At 41.0% G+C, this 19372-nt stretch overlaps 1 protein-coding gene across 3 annotated transcripts; it reads left to right on the top strand.

The window, feature by feature from the left end:
* Nucleotides 1–12: 12 nt before the first annotated feature.
* LOC118380943 (F-box/LRR-repeat protein 12-like) lies at nucleotides 13–3482 on the top strand. Of its 3 annotated transcripts, none has more exons than XM_035767915.2 (4): nucleotides 17–381; nucleotides 506–533; nucleotides 646–721; nucleotides 1611–3482. In XM_035767915.2, the coding sequence occupies exon 4, from the start codon at nucleotides 1623–1625 to the stop codon at nucleotides 2637–2639; it is 1017 nt and encodes a 338-aa protein (XP_035623808.1). In that variant the 5' UTR covers nucleotides 17–381; nucleotides 506–533; nucleotides 646–721; nucleotides 1611–1622; the 3' UTR covers nucleotides 2640–3482. The 3 variants fall into 3 exon arrangements, with proteins under 3 accessions (XP_035623797.1, XP_035623808.1, XP_035623803.1); XM_035767910.2 differs by having other exon boundaries at nucleotides 19–163; XM_035767904.2 differs by having other exon boundaries at nucleotides 13–533.
* Nucleotides 3483–19372: the final 15890 nt, after the last annotated feature.

The following is a 19372-nucleotide window of genomic DNA, read 5'->3' as shown; positions in this document are numbered from 1 at the left end:
CTTTCAGCGCGATATGCTTCAGAAATGGGAATGACTTTTAGTTTAGCCCTTGGCAACGCAGACGCTCGTTGGCACGCTGGAGCAGTGCAATAATTGAATAACATGGGTTTCTAAATTTATTTTGCGACGCTCGCGCACGCAACGTGTCCGGTCTGGTCAGCATGTAAGGGGCAGTGTTTGCTGCATTTACACAGGAGTTTTGGTGATATAAGCTTCGGAAATTATGCCGTGGTTATGCTTATTTATTATTTAAAATGTTTAAGCTATTGTATATATTTGGTACGGTCACATAAAATGTGATAATTTCGAGCATGTAGTATTTCGGAACGTTGTGGCTTTAGCACCCATTTCTGCGGGGTTTATTATTTGAATGCAACTTTGGTACGTCAGTGTATTTTGTCCGTGTACTCGACGGTACTTTTTGTTTACAAAATGGCGGACTTCAGAACTTCTACCCTCGATTACTTTCCAGAGAACATTTTAATTGATATTTTATCATATTTAGGTGTGCGAGAGCTCATCCGATCAGGAAGGTAAAACAAGTTAGCTGAAGTCGAAGTGCTCAATATCAATTTTCGTGATAACGTCAATGTTAGCTTGAAGAACACTTCTCTTTGTCATGTCATTCATGTGGTGTATTTGCAGGGTGTGTAAGAGATGGAGACGTCTTGTAAAAGACCAAAGATTATGGCGAGTTGTTGATCTAACTGCATGGAAAGGGGTAAGAATGGTGTCCATTATTGCATGTTGATCTTACCATTTCAAGATTTGTCATGAAAATATTTCTGAGGCTACCATGTCTGTCTAAAGACGTCAGCCATTTTGTGATATAGCCATGTTTATCAGGTTCTACATTCAATATTTCAGAAGACTTGATTTTATTATTCATAGCTACTTGTTTGAGACCTCTCTCATTCTGCAACAAAATGCAATGTTGATACTTGCATTGCAGGCTTATTTCCAGTGTTGGGGGAAGTTACTCTGAAAATGTGTATAATTTACAAAATTACCAATTACTTAACACTAGAAGAAGTTAACCTACACTAAAGCTGCCCTTATTAAGACAAATATGGTTTACTTAACTAAAGTTACTTTGAAGAAGTAGTTCACTACATCCAAACTATTTTGTGAAGTTGTATAATTTTAAGTGTCAGGCTACAAATTGCAAGAACGATGACTTTGGGGTCATATGTTAACATAATGTGTAATGTAGCCTATTAAACACAAACTGTTTCAAGTGAGAATTAGGATGGTTGAATCCTGAAAATGAAAGGAAATTATTACCTACTAAAAACACTTAATTCTTTGCAAGAAACAGTGTAGTTCTAGTAGTTAGCGATATGGTAATGAACTACTGAAAACACTACCTGGTTTGAATTTAGTTCAACTACCACCAACCTACTGCAGAATGTAGGTGAATTACTAGTTGAACTACATGTAGTTCACTACTCCCCAGCACTGCCTATTTCCTACCTGTTGACTAGCTAACTCTACAGTACTTTCAAGTCATCGCTCAAACACTGATGCATTGTTTCTTCCCCATCTCTCCCTCATTGGATGTTTTCATTCTTCAACTGCTCATCCTGCCCTTGGTGTCCATTTTGGGTCAGGTGACATCGCGCATGCTGTGGGTTCTTCTACGCCAGTATCTGGGCACTGGGCTCCGATGCCTACGGCTGCGTGGCTTGCTGCTCTCTGCTAGAGGTGGGGCCTTTCTCTCAGAGTCCTGGCTCAAGGCTTTGTCCTCCAGGTGTCCCCGTCTGCGTAGTCTTTCCCTGCTGCATGCAGACCTGAGAGGCTTGCACAGTTGCCAGCTCCTGCCCACAACACTGCAGGTCCTAGAGTTGCGTGGCTGCGAGCTACCACAGGGCTTTTTCACCCAGACCCCACTCAGTCCTGAGAAACAAGCTGGAATGGCATCAACCGCTGCTACTCAGCAACAGGGACGTGTTCAAACTGGGAAAGTGCCTGCCTCCACATCAGGGATTGCCATTGAGACGATGGTCCTTGACAACGTGCCCTCCTTCACAGACCAGCACCTGCAGAGTCTGGCGTCTTGGTTGAGGCTTAGCCGCCTAGAGCTCCGCAACGTCCTTCGTGTCACCGCAGAAGGCCTTAGGCGCAGTGCCGCCCAAGAAACCGACTCAGGCTTAAATGGGCTCTCCAGGCTCAAGTACCTGGAGATAGGGCACTTTGGGCGGCCGGGCGCCCAGCTGCAAATGGCCTCCCTGGGGCTCGGAGTGGGCTGGCTGGGCCTAGAGGAACTAAGCCTTGGCGGTAAGGAGGTGGGACCAGGCCTGCTGTCCGCCAGCCGTCTGAGGGACCTGAAGCGCCTGCGCCTGAGATGCTGCAAGCTGAGAGAGATGCAGGTGCTACGTAGCTGCAGGACACTGCGGGACCTGCGCAGGTTGGAGTTCTGTGAGGTGTTCTTCCAGGTTTGCCCAAAGACACCAGAGAGAGAGGGGGAGGTGGAGAGGCAAGGAGAGGGTGAGGAGGGGAGGGAGGGTGGCAGAGATAGTGGTGATGATAAACTGGAGGAGAATGACCCCGTGCCAAGTCTGCGCCGCTCACTTGCTGCTCTGCTGCCACAATGTGCACTGGTGTTCACCAACTGCACCGTTACAATAACCTCAGACTAGATTACATACTGGATATGTTACACATTTGGTCCCTTATTCTACTGTTGTAAAACATTCCTCTCAATTCAGCCTGTTGCAAACTCATGCTTTACCTTCATTCACATATGTAAAAAAATATATAAAAAAAAATAGAAAGCTGCAACAATTTTAAACTCGCTTACAGCTATGCTATTGAACAAAGGGACGGTTCCTGTGACGCCCATTAAACCATTATGAGAGGTTTGCTGTATTCCCATCAACAATGGAGAAGTGGTGGTTCCTCTTTTAGTCTAAATGTGTGTAAGGAAGTGGTTCAACTTAAAAGCTTGTTTTAATTGTACACCAGAGAAGCATTGCAGTGACCAATAAATTATGACTTCAATCATGTACTGTAACGGACCTGCTACAGCCATCGGATGTCCAGCACTGCCATCAGCCATTGAGGGAATTCTTCCTTTGAAAACATTGAAACCTGCTGTACTGCTTGCGTTGTCTAATGGCAAGCTCAATAATTGCAGAGGTTCTGTTCTCGGCGGCTGATGTGTGCATTCATTCTATCTTGATTTTGGTTGGTTTCTGTGTAGCAGGTAGGACGTCACATTGAGGGGGGTTAAATAACAGCTTGGACAGTTATCTGTCAGTTGCTGGTATTATGCAATTTCCAAACCTATTGCAGTTAAAATTTGCTGTAGCTCACTATGTTTTGCTAACTGGAAAAATACACGTATCCCCACTTGAGTTGTGTGATTCTCCAAAGCAGTATGTTATCTGTATTAATTACGAGAAAGTAGAAATGAAAACTGTTATAAGCTTTTTCCATCAAGAAACAAACTGTGGTAAATAAAAATGGCACAATGTATTTTATGTGCGTGGGAAATGATTATGAGTAATGTTTCAGGGTTGAACTCCTATATATGCTTTGTAAGTAATTCAGAACAAAGGAAAGGACATTGGGATACCATGATATGTCGGGGAGGGGGGAGTCAATGTTATTTAATGATAAAATTATAAACTGTGCAAGTAGTTCAGCGTGCACGAGATGGAAGACTGTTTTTAAATACGTTTTAATCCTCAAATATGACACACAGCCATAAGACAACAGCCTAACCTAATAATGCAACACAACTGTGCTTCTACACCTGCATTGCTTGGGGTTTTAGGCTGGGTTTCTGTACAGCACTTTGATATATCAGCTGATTTAAGAAGGGCTATATAAATACATTTGATTTGAAAACATTCTAGTATATTTCAGCCAATAACACATCAGTGGGCCTGCAGTCATAGTGACTGGTAGTGAAATGCATTACTGAACGTGAGCGTAAGTGTCTAATGGACTATTCTCATTGTAAGCGGTAATTTTGCAGTAGCACGTTGATTTTGAGAAGGTGAAAGAGGAGACTTAAGTTCCAGGATTTGGTAAAAGTTTTAATACAGAGCTTTGGGGTACATGTGAAAATGCAAATGCTGATAGTGACAGGCTGAAAGATCCATGAGATGTGGCCAATAGCATGGTGGTAGAGCATGGCTAAAAGGCTCATTGTTGTTCGGAGAATAATAATTTAGTTGGCTCAAAAGTATTGTGAGCGTGACACATTTTTTTGGTTGTTTTGGCTCGGTACTTTAGAACTTTGAATTTGAAATGATACAATGACTGAAGTTAGTGCAGGCTGTCCATTTTAATATGAGAGTATTTTCATGCATATCGGGTGAACTGTTTACAGCACTTTACATATTCCCTTCATGTTAAGGGACCAAAAGTATTGGGACACATTAACTTTGTGTATTAAAGTAGTAAAAAGTTAAGTATTTGGTCCCATATTCCTAGCACACAATGGTTACGTCAAGCCAAATGTTTGTTTTGGTTGTGTTTTAAATTATTTTGTGCCCAATAGAAAGGGTAAATAATATTGTCATTTTGGAGTCTCTTTTATTGTAAATAAGAATAGGATATGTTTCTAAACACTTCTACATTAATGTGGATGCTACCATGATTACGGATATTCCTGAATAAATCATGAATAATGATCATTATGAAAGTGAGATGCACAAATATCCTACCCCCTCAAAAAAATGCGAAAGTCTCCTTGTGAGAGGTTAGCATGTGTTGGGGGTATGGTATTTGTGGGTCTAACTTTCTCACTCCATTATTCAGGATATGGATGAAAATACCCTAAATGTAAAGCTGATAGTCTGTACTTTAACCTCAGTCATTGTTTTATTTGAAAACCAAAGTGATGGAGTACAGAGCCAAAACAAAACAACTTTCACTCTCCCAATACTTTTGGAGCTGACTGTATATAGTCATTCTTAATGACATAAACATGCATCATTACAGACAGTGTTTGGTATGAAACTGCTACAACATTCAGTGAACAGAGAGACATTTGCTACTCTGTCATGGTTTCTGGTACAGAGTGTTTTATTTATTTTAATTTTATTTAACTTGGCATGTCGGTTAAGAATAAATTCTTATTTACAATAACGACATACCCACGACGCTGGGCCAATTGTGCGCCGCCATATGGTACTCCCAATCCCGGCCGCATCTGATTCATCCTGGATTCAAACCAGGGACTGTAGTGACACCTCTTCCACTGAGATAGTGCCTTAGACTGCTGCGCCAATCGGGATCAAAGAGTACATGATGGTCAGTAGTTTGAACTAGTTCAAGATTGGAAGACGGGATGTACTTTGGGTGGGAAAGAGTAGGTCTTCTCAAGACTGAAGATGACTGTTTAGAGAAGACATTCTACTGTTGTGGTGGAACAAGTGAGCGTGGTTTTTTAGTTAACCTTCCTGGTATTTGTGGATCTTGGTCGCACCTCAGGGAATCACTTCTATCCTCACATAATATTTGTTCTCAGATACAGTATGTGTGTGCATTCTGCAATAGCCTTTATCGCTGTGTAAAAATGGCCTGTTTCAGCGTGTGTAAATGTACAGTAAGTCAGAATTTCTTTCATGATAAGTAGAAGCTCAGTATTGACAAGTCATGATAAAAACTGAGCTTGACCAGTCTTGATTAGTGGGCTCTGGAAGATCATGGGTCTGTACACATTCTAATAGCCCCTAACACCTTGTCTATTATCTTCATATCACACCCCAGTTCAACTCAGCAGGCAATCTACTCCAAACATTTATTTAGTAGGCCTACAACCTAGCTCATACATTTTTAAAACGGGTAGTAACAGGTAGTAATAGGTGAACGATTCAGAGGTCTATTTCTTGCATTAGAAAACACTATTAGTTTCGTTTTCTCAGTATTGAGGATAAGCTTCAATTGACACAAGGTATGTTGAACAGTATAAAAAACAGTTCACATGTTCTGGAAAGCTTTTGTAAGAGACAAGGCACAACAGTAAATAACAGTATCATCAGCATAAAAATTAAGTTGTGCATTTTGGACATTTTTGTCTAAATCATTTATATAAATAGTGAATAAGAGAGGACCAAGTACAGAGCCTTGGGGCACACCATTCAATACAGACAATTTAACAGACATAAGCCCATCAAATTGAGTGCACTGAGTTCTATCAGACAGATAGTTAGCAAACCATGTAACTGCATGCTCCGAAAGACCTACCCTCAACAATCTCTGCCTTAGTATAGCATGATCAACTGTATCAAAAGCCTTAGAGAGATCAATAAAAAGTGAGACACAGTGCTGTTTTTTGTCAATGGCTTCAGTGATATCATTTAAAACCTTTATGGCTGCTGTAATTGTGCAATGCTTCTTCCTGAAGCCCGATTGGTACATTGATAAAATAGAGTTCTAATGATTCTAATGATCTAATGATTTCAGGGCTTTATGTACCACCTGCACTGAGAATGGCAAAAAGGTAAAAGTTTGACCAGCTCTCACTGGTTCATCCACACAGGGTTGTACAGAGACAGATAACACTGAATCAAACAGCCTACCAGATGATACAAAGTACTCATTGAAACAATTCAGCATTTCAGTTTTGTCATATATAGCAACAGATTCATTCAAAACACATGATGGTAATTCATTAACATTACTGTTACCAGACATAGACTTAATAGCCTTCCAAAACATTCTAGGGTCATTCAGGTTATCAGTGGTAACAGACATAAATATTCAGACTTGGCCTTCCTGAGAAGAAAAGAACACTTGTTTCGTAACTGCCTAAAAATAAGCCAATCAGCATCAGAACATGATTTCCTTGCTTTAGCCCAGGCTAGATTACGGTCGTGAATAATACAAGACAGCTCAGAAGAAAACCATGGATTATCCTGCCCTTTAACCCTGAACCTGCGGAATGGGGCATGTTTGTTTACTATTTGGGAAAAACCATCATGAAAGAATTTCCAGGCAGTTTCCACATCCGGGATAAGCTCAATCTTGCTCCATTCAAAATAAAACAAATCATGAAAGAAAGCCTGCTCATTAAAACACTTCAAATTTCTCTTACGGATAAAACATGGGTTTGTCTTTGGAACCTTAGTATTTCTAACAGCAACAACAGCACAATGGTCACTTAAATCATTACAAAAAACACCAACCGCAGAATATTTATGTGGAACATTTGTCAATATTAAATCAATGAGGGTAGATTTATCTGGGCATTTAAGATTTGGGCGAGTGGGTGACTTAATCAACTGGGTAAGATTCATAGAATTACAAAACATTTTTAAATCATCAGACACCGGCTTTAACCAACACCAGTTGAGATCACCAATCAAGATCATGAGTGTTTATTTAACCAGATAGTGCATATGTCCCTTTGAAGCTGTCATGATGATTGATATGTAGGGATCTCGTTGAACTGGGTGATGTGTTTGAACATTTCAAAGTGTATGGACCCCACCCTGTTGTAGTGACCATAGGGCTGTTGTCTATGAAACAGGAATGACCTGGGTTATTGGGGGGCAGCCACATTATAAATAAACCCCAGAACACCAAACAAGAAATTAAAATAAACCCCGAACACTAAAAATCAATTTAAACATGTCTCCTCGGCCAATTGTATGTGTACTTTGTGCCTCGAGTCAAGAACACAATGACAAAAACATAGAGGACATTCTGTGTGAGGCCCCTGAATGTTTTAATGGAGTGCTGGATATGAGTGATGGCCATATGGTTTACATTTTCCATCCGGAGGATTCAACTGTGAAGATTTTCACAGACAGCTGCCACAGCCCCCTTTATCAAACAAAACCTGGGTGTTTTTCTCCTGCGCTGCATTTGAGAGAATGGCTTAAGAGGCAAGGTCTAGATTTTAGACAACTAACTTCACATTTCAACTTTACCAAAATATTCTCTATGATTTGGACATTTTCCATACAACGTACAATGTATAAACATCAAACATATACTAGGTAAACATTTGACGTTACAATGTTTTCGTAATAACGTAATCTATTAACCTTTAATAACAAAACAAAAATGACATACATTTTCATATTCCATCTATTGTCATGACCACCATTGTGGCTGACGGGAACCATTGTTCCAAAGTCCCTTTATTTCATGTTTAATGTTCTGAGGTTGGTTCTCCATAGTAACAGGACAAAAGGAATTTGTCTGTGGCCTAAGAGTTACCATGGGCGTGAGGGGTCATAAAACCCCCACATCTTCAGACCCCTAGATCTCTCCTCCTCTGTTGGGGTTGAGAGATCATCTGTAGAATTGTGGTCTCCTGTAACCTGACCTGATCAGGACAGTCATGACACCACTAAGACCTGTCTTCAGGCATTCACTTCAAAGATTGAATCAGAGCATGCATAAACAGTCATGCTAACTGTACAGGCTAAAGATGTGCGGAAACACATTTCCAGCCTGAGGTGACCTTGGGACACCACAGACAGATTTCCTGAGGTGTCATCATCAGGTGATAAATTGAAAGCATACAATGCGTAACCCTCTGCAAAATAATTTCTGTCAATAGGTAAAGAGAGATCTTTTAGATGCCTCCCAGTAGCCAGAAATAGATTGTAAAATTCTCGCACAGATATGTTGTTATTAAATTGCGGTTGGAAAGGCTTAGCAGGGACCTGACATCCGTCCTGACAGAGAGCTACATACTCTGCATTGAAGTGTTGAAAAATAATTTTTATGTAAGCTGCCCGTATAAGAGGCGTGATCAACCAAACCGTTAAACATGTAGCGGTGTAAAGGGCCTAGAAAAAGGATTTCTTGACTGCAGATTCTACTGCCCACAGGTATGCTAAAGGTTTTCATGGTAATTCTTTGGAGAGGGTAAAGGACATTGCCTTTCATCAAAGCATGTGAGTGACCCAGACGAACTGCTGGAGATGGACACTTTTTTAAATAAAAAGCGTTGCCCCCAACACTTTTAAACTGAATATTATGACAAAAACAAAACAGAATTGAATATTATGACAAAAACAAAACATAATAATTCATTGTTTTATGCATAGATATAATACTTCTAAAATAAATGTATTGATCCACACAATACACCTTCAAGTATCTTGTGGACAATACTCTGTGCAGGTTGTTCTTTTTCCTTCTGTTCCACCCCATGGTCTAGATGGTTAGCATGTCTGTTCTTCTTCCTTCTGTTCCACCCCATGGCCTAGATGGTTAGCATGTCTGTTCTTCTTCCTTCTGTTCCACCCCATGGCCTAGATGGTTAGCATGTCTGTTCTTCTTCCTTCTGTTCCACCCCATGGCCTAGATGGTTAGCATGTCTGTTCTTCTTCCTTCTTTTCCACCCCATGGCCTAGATGGTTAGCATGTCTGTTCTTCTTCCTTCTGTTCCACCCCATGGCCTAGATGGTTAGCATGTCTGTTCTTCTTCCTTCTGTTCCACCCCATGGCCTAGATGGTTAGCATGTCTGTTCTTCCTTCTGTTCCACCCCATGGCCTAGATGGTTAACATGTCTGTTCTTCTTCCTTCTGTTCCACACCATGGCCTAGATGGTTAGCATGTCTGTTCTTCTTCCTTCTGTTCCACCCCATGTCCTAGATGGTTAGCATGTCTGTTCTTCTTCCTTCTGTTCCACCCCATGGCCTAGATGGTTAGCATGTCTGTTCTTCTTCCTTCTGTTCCACCCCATGGCCTAGATGGTTAGCATGTCTGTTCTTCCTTCTGTTCCACCCCATGGCCTAGATGGTTAGCATGTCTGTTCTTCTTCCTTCTGTTCCACCCCATGGCCTAGATGGTTAGCATGTCTGTTCTTCCTTCTGTTCCACCCCATGGCCTAGATGGTTAGCATGTCTGTTCTTCCTTCTGTTCCACCCCATGGCCTAGATGGTTAGCATGTCTGTTCTTCTTCCTTCTGTTCCACCCCATGGCCTAGATGGTTAGCATGTCTGTTCTTGCTAGAAAAGCCAAATAGAACTCCTTATTCCAGATAAGAACTAACATAAATTAATAGAACAACCTTAAACAAAATGTTTAGCTCCTTTGGACATTTGCTTGGAACAGATTGCAGCCCTCGACAAGAAGCTGTTGCCTTGTTCCACTTCCTCCCCCAGAGTTGTGCCAGCTCCTTCCTGATTCCGTCCTCCCCACTTAATCTTAATTTACATTCAAAAAAATATTGACTTAATATTGCAATTATGTGAATAACAAACATCTAAATGGGAAGCCTTGTAAAGGACAGAAGCTAGAAATTCTCTTTGACCAGTTTAATAAAGAAAAACTTACCTCGCATTTCAAACGATGTGCCTTTGCATGCATGACAGAAAGAAGTGGCTTCATGTTTAGAAGAGTGGCGAGCTCTGGACAATGAAGGGCAACTTTGGTCAGGTATGGCCAAAATTTGCAGATCACATCCGTACACATGAATTGTATGTTCCTGCTGCCAGACAATTCCTTCTGCAAGAACAGTGGGTACGCAAGTATCTCTCCACGCATCATGTTGAGGCTCCTTAGAAGTATTCCGTGGCGGCAGACGGTAACTTCGAGTCCCTCTTCATCAAGTTTGTTGTTTGTTTTCCTTGACGACTCTTTAGCTGCTGACTACTGGGATGCTCCACATACCCCTTTTCCATAACCCTAGACAAGGGAAGTAGAAGAGTAGAAGTAGGAATAATGTTTTCGGGGGAGGGGGAGTGTTAACGGGACAGTGGTTAGGTTTTTAAAATCTAGCTGGGGCGCTGAGCTACCCCCTGTGTTCGCTACAATGGAGATCAGAAGTTGGAAATTGACTGTCAAAAAGAAGCACTTGTAAAGTGTATTGCATTTCTGAACAGAGGGAGTGGTGTAACGACCCTGGACTTGAAGAGAGAGGATTACCATCTCTCCAAAATGATAGGTTTTTATTGGAATAGTGTATAACGAGTCTGCCTTTGAGTGGCCCGGTGCCAGTCCTATTTCACAGATTAGATGATACACAGGAAACATACATGTTTTGTCTTTGTATGGACATAGTTCAAAGTCAGACACATCCTCATCCTTGCAGATAAATACGCCATCAAAGAATCCTTTGTCATCAGTCCTTGAAAGGATACGTGAAATACATTAAATATATGACATATGAAATAGCAATCAACCTCAGTAACTGATTGTGGGACACTTGACAATGTTGATAATTCATTTCATTACAAACTCAAAACATTTAAGGTAAAAATGACCTCGACTGCATTTGAAAACGTGTTAATTGATAAATTATGAATAGTTTTACATACCCTTTTTTGAATCGATACAGCTTCTTGTTCCCGTCCACTGACACTACAAGCATGCTGGGTGAACAGGCTGGGCAGTCAAAGTCCTATATATCACAGACCTGATCAATTTCAGAGCAGCAGTACGTCCACTCAAATAAGCTTTTTTGAAAAGTGTCCCCACAGATCATTCCGTTCTGGTAAGGGAAAAAAATACATATAGAAAACATATTAAATAACTTACAACAATACTATAAACAAAACATACTATAATTCACTATGGCTGACTGGACTTGAGTTAAAGTAGGGCCAGTACATAGTATTGACAGCAAAGCAGGTGAAAGTCAATGCAAAAGTAAGACGAGTACTTATGTTGTAAACAGCAGGAAATATTGGATGCAAGAGGGGCACAGATAAGATGCATGGCAGGACAGTGGTGCAGGAGGCTAACACATATTGTAGCAAGAGACCTGAAGTTTAAACATAGTTATAGTACTGGAAATAAAGTTATGTTACACAAAGTGTTGTAACATAGTTAACCTGAAGTCATACATTGGTAAAGCTGAGTATAATTGATTGTTACCCTGTCAAAGTAGTCAGTACGCTGCTCTAAAATCCGCATAAACGCCAGACAGGACATTCCTGGGGCTGACACTTTCAGCTCCTCAAAAGAGCTGAACAGATCTACATGGTATATGGTGTCACAGTTGACAGTGACAGGCCAGTACCCATTCTTTATCAGATCTGCCAAGTTTGCTGTCCAGGTGCTAAGACAAGTTGTGCAGGTCAGCACAGGCACTGTGACATTGTAGCGACCTTGAGGAAAAAAATGTAGTCTGAATTAATGTTGTTTTACATTGCATTGCTACATCACTGTTTGGTTCTTGTAGATATTGCACATACCATTTATTCCTACGAGTATTATATGTTTCCCAGGGCCAACATGGATGGTGCTTGTCAGGCAACCACATATCACCTCTGGTACATCCAATGGTAAGAAACAATCGAGGGACAATATGTATATACAACAATAAACAAGAATACATTTGAACTTTGATATAATACATTCAGCCACAAAAAAATTAAAACACACCCTGTTCATGAAGTGCATATTTGCCATCACTGTGGGACGATATGGCTGTAGTTGGAGGAAGGGGCGTGTAGAAGCCCTCGATCATGAACTCTCTGTTGTGCAGGGGGAAATTTGCATGTGTAGAGACATCGCAGTCTTCGCAGTAAAGCTGTTTCGGCAGACAGTATCTACATCGCAGAATAGCCCTTTTCACATTGCATGACTGACAGATCTTCTGAGAAGCATGCTCTGCAGCCAGCAGAGAATCTACCATCTCAGGCCTGGACTCCCTCCACCTATCCTGTGAGAGTTCCTTCCTCACACTCCAACTGTGTGATGCACCAGGCACAGCAGGATTTGAACACTCAGGGTCTTCTAAGTCAGCTAGGAGGATGTTAATTTCTCTATGAAGTATTGCTTTTTTGAAAACACAAAAATGGGAAAATGATTCAATTAAGAATATTATATAATTAATCTATTAAAACACACATAGAGCTGTAAGTAGGTGACAGCAAATATATCTCTGCACAATCTATGGTGTGACAAGCCAAAAACATCAGCTTTGATTCTACAGTAAAATCAATTACATGGCAAACCAAAATGTTGAGTAAAGTCTAAATTGGAATATCAAACAATATAACTTGATCCCATCATCGAATAGAAATTCTGAATGTTCTTAAAACAGCAACAACACACTGAGTACAAAACATTCTCTTTCCCTGACAGATTGACCAGGTGAAAGCTATGATCCCTTATTGATGTCACCTGTTAAATCCACCAGTGTAGATAAAGGGGAGGAGACAGGTTTAAGAAGGATGTTTAAGTGTTGAGACATGGATTGTGGATGTGTGCCATTCAGAGGGTGACTGGGCAAGACAAAATATTTAAATGCCTTTGAAAGGGGTATGGTAGTAGGTGCCAGGTCCAACGGTTTGTGTCAAGAACTGCAACGCTGCTGGGTTTTTCACGATCTACATTTACCCGTGTGTATCAAGAATGGTCCACCACCCAAAGGACATCCAGCCAAATTGACACAACTGTGGGAAGCATTTGAGTCAACATGGGCCAGCATCCCTGTGGAATGCTTTTGACACCTTGTAGAGGCCATGCCCTGACGAATTGAGGCTGTTCTGAGGGCAAAAGAGAGTACAACTCAATATTGGGAATATTTTGTACACTCAGTGTATTTTGACTACAGAGTAAACTCTCCTCAAAGGCAAATGCTTCCAGCTTCCACAATTACAGACAGTGGTTACAAAAGGAAAGACACTGTGTAAACATTCCAATAGTGGATTTGAATGAATTCAACTAAGACTAATTCCATAATGTGGAATGGGAGATTGCTTCATATTAAAGGAAATGTGGAGGAAAAAGCTCTGCCAGGATGTTGTTATTGCCCTCCCCTACAGAAGTACCAGGATGTTGTTATTGCCCTCCCCTACAGAAGTACCAGGATGTTGTTATTGCCCTCCCCTACAGAAGTACCAGGATGTTGTTATTGCCCTCCCCTACAGAAGTACCAGGATGTTGTTATTGCCCTCCCCTACAGAAGTACCAGGATGTTGTTATTGCCCTCCCCTACAGAAGTACCAGGATGTTGTTATTGCCCTCCCCTACAGAAGTACCAGGATGTTGTTATTGCCCTCCCTACAGAAGTACCAGGATGTTGTTATTGCCCTCCCCTACAGAAGTACCAGGATGTTGTTATTGCCCTCCCCTACAGAAGTACCAGGATGTTGTTATTGCCCTCCCCTACAGAAGTACCAGGATGTTGTTATTGCCCTCCCCTACAGAAGTACCAGGATGTTGTTATTGCCCTCCCCTACAGAAGTACCAGGATGTTGTTATTGCCCTCCCCTACAGAAGTACCAGGATGTTGTTATTGCCCTCCCCTACAGAAGTACCAGGATGTTGTTATTGCCCTCCCTACAGAAGTACCAGGATGTTGTTATTGCCCTCCCCTACAGAAGTACAAGGATGTTGTTATTGCCCTCCCCTACAGAAGTACCAGGATGTTGTTATTGCCCTCCCCTACAGAAGTACCAGGATGTTGTTATTGCCCTCCCCTACAGAAGTACCAGGATGTTGTTATTGCCCTCCCCTACAGAAGTACCAGGATGTTGTTATTGCCCTCCCCTACAGAAGTACCAGGATGTTGTTATTGCCCTCCCCTACAGAAGTACCAGGATGTTGTTATTGCCCTCCCCTACAGAAGTACCAGGATGTTGTTATTGCCCTCCCCTACAGAAGTACCAGGATGTTGTTATTGCCCTCCCCTACAGAAGTACCAGGATGTTGTTATTGTCCATCATTCCTACCCAAGGCCTGAAACTCATGAGCAGCCCCCACTGGCCCCCCAACAGGTAAGTGTTTATGTCAACTACATCCTCTGTCCATGGAGTACTACATCTATGTCTCCCATGGGATGGAATGTTTTCAGGTCCCCTGGATACAGAGCCCAACAGCTGTTCAGCAGTAACATCAACAATGGTCAGTGGAATTATCAAACTGGTCAGAGTACACCTACCTTGCCAGTCTCCTCTAAGAATGGGTCTCAGCACTCTTTTGGGTCCACAGATCCACCACACATCAGCCAGACCACTAGTTTGGTTTAGGCCTTCAACTGGCCAAGTGGCATTGATGGTTGTGTTTCTACTGCAATCAGCTTCAGGCAATCTCCCATAATCAATGCCATTACCTGTACCCGTGATGCAACTGTAATTGCCCCCATATGCCTTAACACCCCAAGGGGCCCGATGAGGAGGTACTATAGGAAACACAAGGCTCAAAGAGGAACAGAGAGTTGAATTGGGCTGAACCTGGTAAAAACCTCTCAGAATACACAACCACCTCCTTCTCCTATAGCAAATGGGTGTGTAGCCAGAACAGGTCTAGCATTACCGCAGATAATGCAGTCCTTTCTTTTCAGGGTCTTAGCTGTATACCTCATATAAGACAGCCACAAATTGTCCCTACCATCAAAACCAGTCTCAGTGCCTAATTGATCAATAGCTGAATAGTCTCTAACGTTAATTACCTGAATGAGATTTGACACAGTGGTGGTGGGTGGTAGGCTCGGTCCAGGGGTGGTAGAGGAGTGTGTCTGGCTCTGGTTCGTCTGGGACCTCTGTGGCTTTGGCAGCATCTTAATAGAAAACTCACCCATCGTGTCTGTCCCGGTCCTTTGTAGTCCGAGGGTGTAAGTGCCTGCATCAGAGAGCTTAATGGTTTTGATGGTTAGTAGGATGTCATCACCTTTACAGAGTTCAACAGTGCTCCCAGGTTTCCCCCATATCATGGAAAACCTATCCACCTTTGTGGGATCCCCTATGCTATAAGGATACCCTCTTCTCCAATCCCAGAACTGTCCCAAGTTGGCTATCATGCAATCCCCATACGGACACCCTCCCCCATTACACAGGTACACTGGCACTCCTGTACACAGGTGTTAAAACCAAACACAAATATCTCAATTTCTTCCCTGCCCTGTTGGCTCAAAATATGTCCCAAATAGTTAACATGAGTCTACCATCATTAAAACTTATCCTAGCTAATTTTCACACCACATTCATCAGAGAATATATAATGACACTATAATGTAAATTTCACTGCCTTTTTGTATTAAATTACCTTAATATCAGTATTACAAATGACCCTAGATTCTCCATCCAAATGGCTTTCCAATGAGGCTGATCAGACCACAAAGGAAAGTTACAATGGAGGTCATAAGTCATATTGTGTTATTTGTGTTGTGGAGAAATGACCAGGCAGGAGACGGGAGTACAGTTAGTTTTCATTTAGTCAAAACCCCTCGTGCTCTACAGTTCCCGGCACCCCAGTGCGCATGTGCATTTCCTATTAGGTGTAGTAACGTAACACTGCCGTAATCCATTACTGCTTAGTAACAGCACCGTAACTAATATAAACAGATGTAGATCCCAGATACTACACATACCACCCCTCCAAAGAAGTGTTCCTTACTATATTAAACAACATTCCTTTATCAAAAGATTTCACCTATTTAATTAAGACTCAGAAAATAAAAACGTATAATATTTCATATGTGAGTGTACCCCTTTAAGATATCATGTCTCTGGGAACATGGAAATCCCCTTAAACCCAAAACATTTACTACAAAAACAAAACCTAATAATTATGATAATCCCCTCAAACTCAAATAATTTGTCTCGATGTTTCATGTCTTACATTCGTGTTTCTCCAAATTGTCTCCCCAAAATACTTCTTAAATACCCTGCCAAAAGACACACACACAACTGTGATAAATGTACACTGTACCTTTAACATAAAATAAAATCAGCCTGTGTGGATGTATGTGTAATGCAACATAGCTGACTTGAGACATTGTTAACAGTTTCAGGGCCATGGGCCTTTCTCATGATGGAAAAATACAGAATAACATGAAGACAGGACCTGTGCAATGAGTTGGGGGAGGCACATTCAGAACGTAGTGTTGCGAGAACAAACGGTCTTTTGTTAGATAAATGGAGCCAGGTTCCTGATAACTGCATCATCTGCACAGCTACAACACTGACCTCTGAAGTGCTTAGGGGGCTGGGACCAGCTCTGCGCCAACAATCAACGATAGGCTGGGTGTGTCTAAACCACGCCCAGTCTCTACTCTGACAGGCCGGCTCGGAAGCAGGAACTATTTCTGTCAGAGTATATTTATAATATCTTTGTCAAGAACAAGTCAGTTCTCTGTTTTGCCCTGCGAGGTGGGACAGAGAGCCCGTATATACGAAAATTGCATTTACCACTTATTGCTTAGCTAATAAAAAATACATGGCATAAAATCGGTGACTCATTGTCATATTTATCCTGATACCAGAGGGACAAGAGCCATGAGAAAACTGGTTTTGATCAGTATTGGAAATAAAAGTGCTGAAAACAAATTGGCTCCCTATTTAAAAAGAAGATGGAGAACAAACTATAAAGGCAAAATACTGGAGTTTTGGTGTAGGTATAGACAACGAGCGCAAAAATAATATTGCGATAGTCAAAACAATACGATATATCGTCAAAAATAATATTATGAAATGTAACTGTATAGATTCTTTCCCCTATCACTATAATCTAATATGTTAAGACAAGCTAAGACCATGGTATTAATTTAAAGGCCCAGTGATTTACTGTGAAAATTATGATAACACCCTTTTAGTGTAAGGGCTATTTGAAAGTCAGAGCAAAATTCTTGCTTGAAAAATTTCTCATTGTTCAGATTTAATTTTTTAAATCACAGGATTAATTGTTATCCAGAAATTATTTGATATTGAGATAAAAATGGCTGCATTGGCATTTTGGTATTTTAATAGGATCCCCATTAGTTGATGCAAAAGCAGCAGCTACTCTTCCTGGGGTCCACACAAAACATGACATAATACAGAACATTAATAGACAAGAACAGCTCAAGAACAGAACTACATTATTAATTTATACCAAAGGCACACGTAGCCTACATATCAATACATACACACAGACTATCTAGGTCAAATAGGGGAGAGGCGTTTTGCCGCGAGGTATTGCTTTATCTGGTTTTTGAAACAAGGTTTGCTGTTCACTTGAGCAATATGAGATGGAAGGGAGTTCCATGCAATAGTGGCTCTATATAATACTCTACGCTTTATTGAATTTGTTCTGGACCTGGGAACTGTACAAAGTCCCCTGGGGGCATGTCTGGTGGGATAAGTGTGTGTTTCAGAGATGTGTGTAAGTTGACTATGCAAACAATTTGTGATATTCAACACATTAATCTTTCTTATAAAAAGCAGAAGTGATGCAGTCAGTCTCTCAACCCTTAACCAAGAGAGACTGTAATGCATAGTATTTATATCAGCCCTCAGATTACAATGAAGAGCAAGATGTGCCGCTCTTTTCTGGGCCAGCTGCAGCTTTACTATGGCTTTCCTTGCAGCACTCAACCACAAGACGGGACAATAATCAAAATAAGACCAAATTAGAGCCTGCAGGACTTGCTATTCGGCAGTGTTGTAAAAAGTACCCAATTGTCATACTTGAGTATAGAAAATGACTCAAGTTAAAGTCACCCAGTAAAAAACTGAAAGTGTTCGTTTTTAAATATACTTAAGTATCAAAAGTAAATGTAAGAGTATAAATCATTTCAAAGGAAGGACACACCTTACAGGTTTGGCATATATATATATATTTCTTTTTTATTAAAAACAAGAACAGTTTCTTGATAACTATAACTACAATAATACCATTATTTTAGAATTTAAAAAATGACTGAGAAAAACTAAGCTAAGGAACCATGCATGGACAACACAACATCGACTTGGTTGAGTTAAAATAAAGGAAGTTCCTTAGAAGCTACAACTATTTTTGATGGTTTTCTTTCTCAACAGACCACTTCCTCTGTAAGTCAAAGAGAATGTTTATTTCAAGGCCCAAGTACATAATTTTGGTTGGTGTAGATAGGGGACTCGGGCCGGCCTTGCCCTATCGGAGACGTCGTCTGTAGAGGGGGGAGAGAGAGAGGGGAGAGGTTAGTCTCTTGTGAATATATTGGGCCTTTAAAAAAACATTTTCTCTTTCGCATACAGAGGAAGTGATCTGCTGAGAAAGATAACAGTCAAAAATGGGTGTAGCCAAACTAAGGAACTGCCTTTATTTGAACTCAAACAAGTCCATGTTGTGTTGTCCATGTGTCGTTCCTTAGATGAAAAATTATTGACAAAGACAAGCTAAGACAATGGTATATCTTGTAAAAAGTTATAGAAACTGTTCTTGTTTTTAATAAAAGTTATTTCAAAATATATAAGCCAAACCTGTAATGTTTGTCCTTCCTGTTCAATGTTTAAGTTGAGGGACTCTTATTAGAGAATAAGAACTGGTCCCTATTCAACCTGACAAGAGCTTGAGAGGATCTGCAGACAAGAATGGGAGAAAATCCCCAAATACAGGTGTGCCAAGCTTGTAGCGCCATACCCAATAATATTTAAGACTATTCAGTGCCAAAGGTGCTTCGACAAAGTACTGAGTAAACAACAAACAATAGATTTTCACTTTCTTTTCTATAATCTGTGGAAAAAATAAAAGTTATCCGTG

Source organism: Oncorhynchus keta, chromosome 4 (assembly GCF_023373465.1).
Source record: "Oncorhynchus keta strain PuntledgeMale-10-30-2019 chromosome 4, Oket_V2, whole genome shotgun sequence".
NCBI classification, from domain to species: Eukaryota; Metazoa; Chordata; class Actinopteri; order Salmoniformes; family Salmonidae; genus Oncorhynchus; species Oncorhynchus keta.
This window is presented reverse-complemented; position numbering and strand designations above follow the sequence as displayed.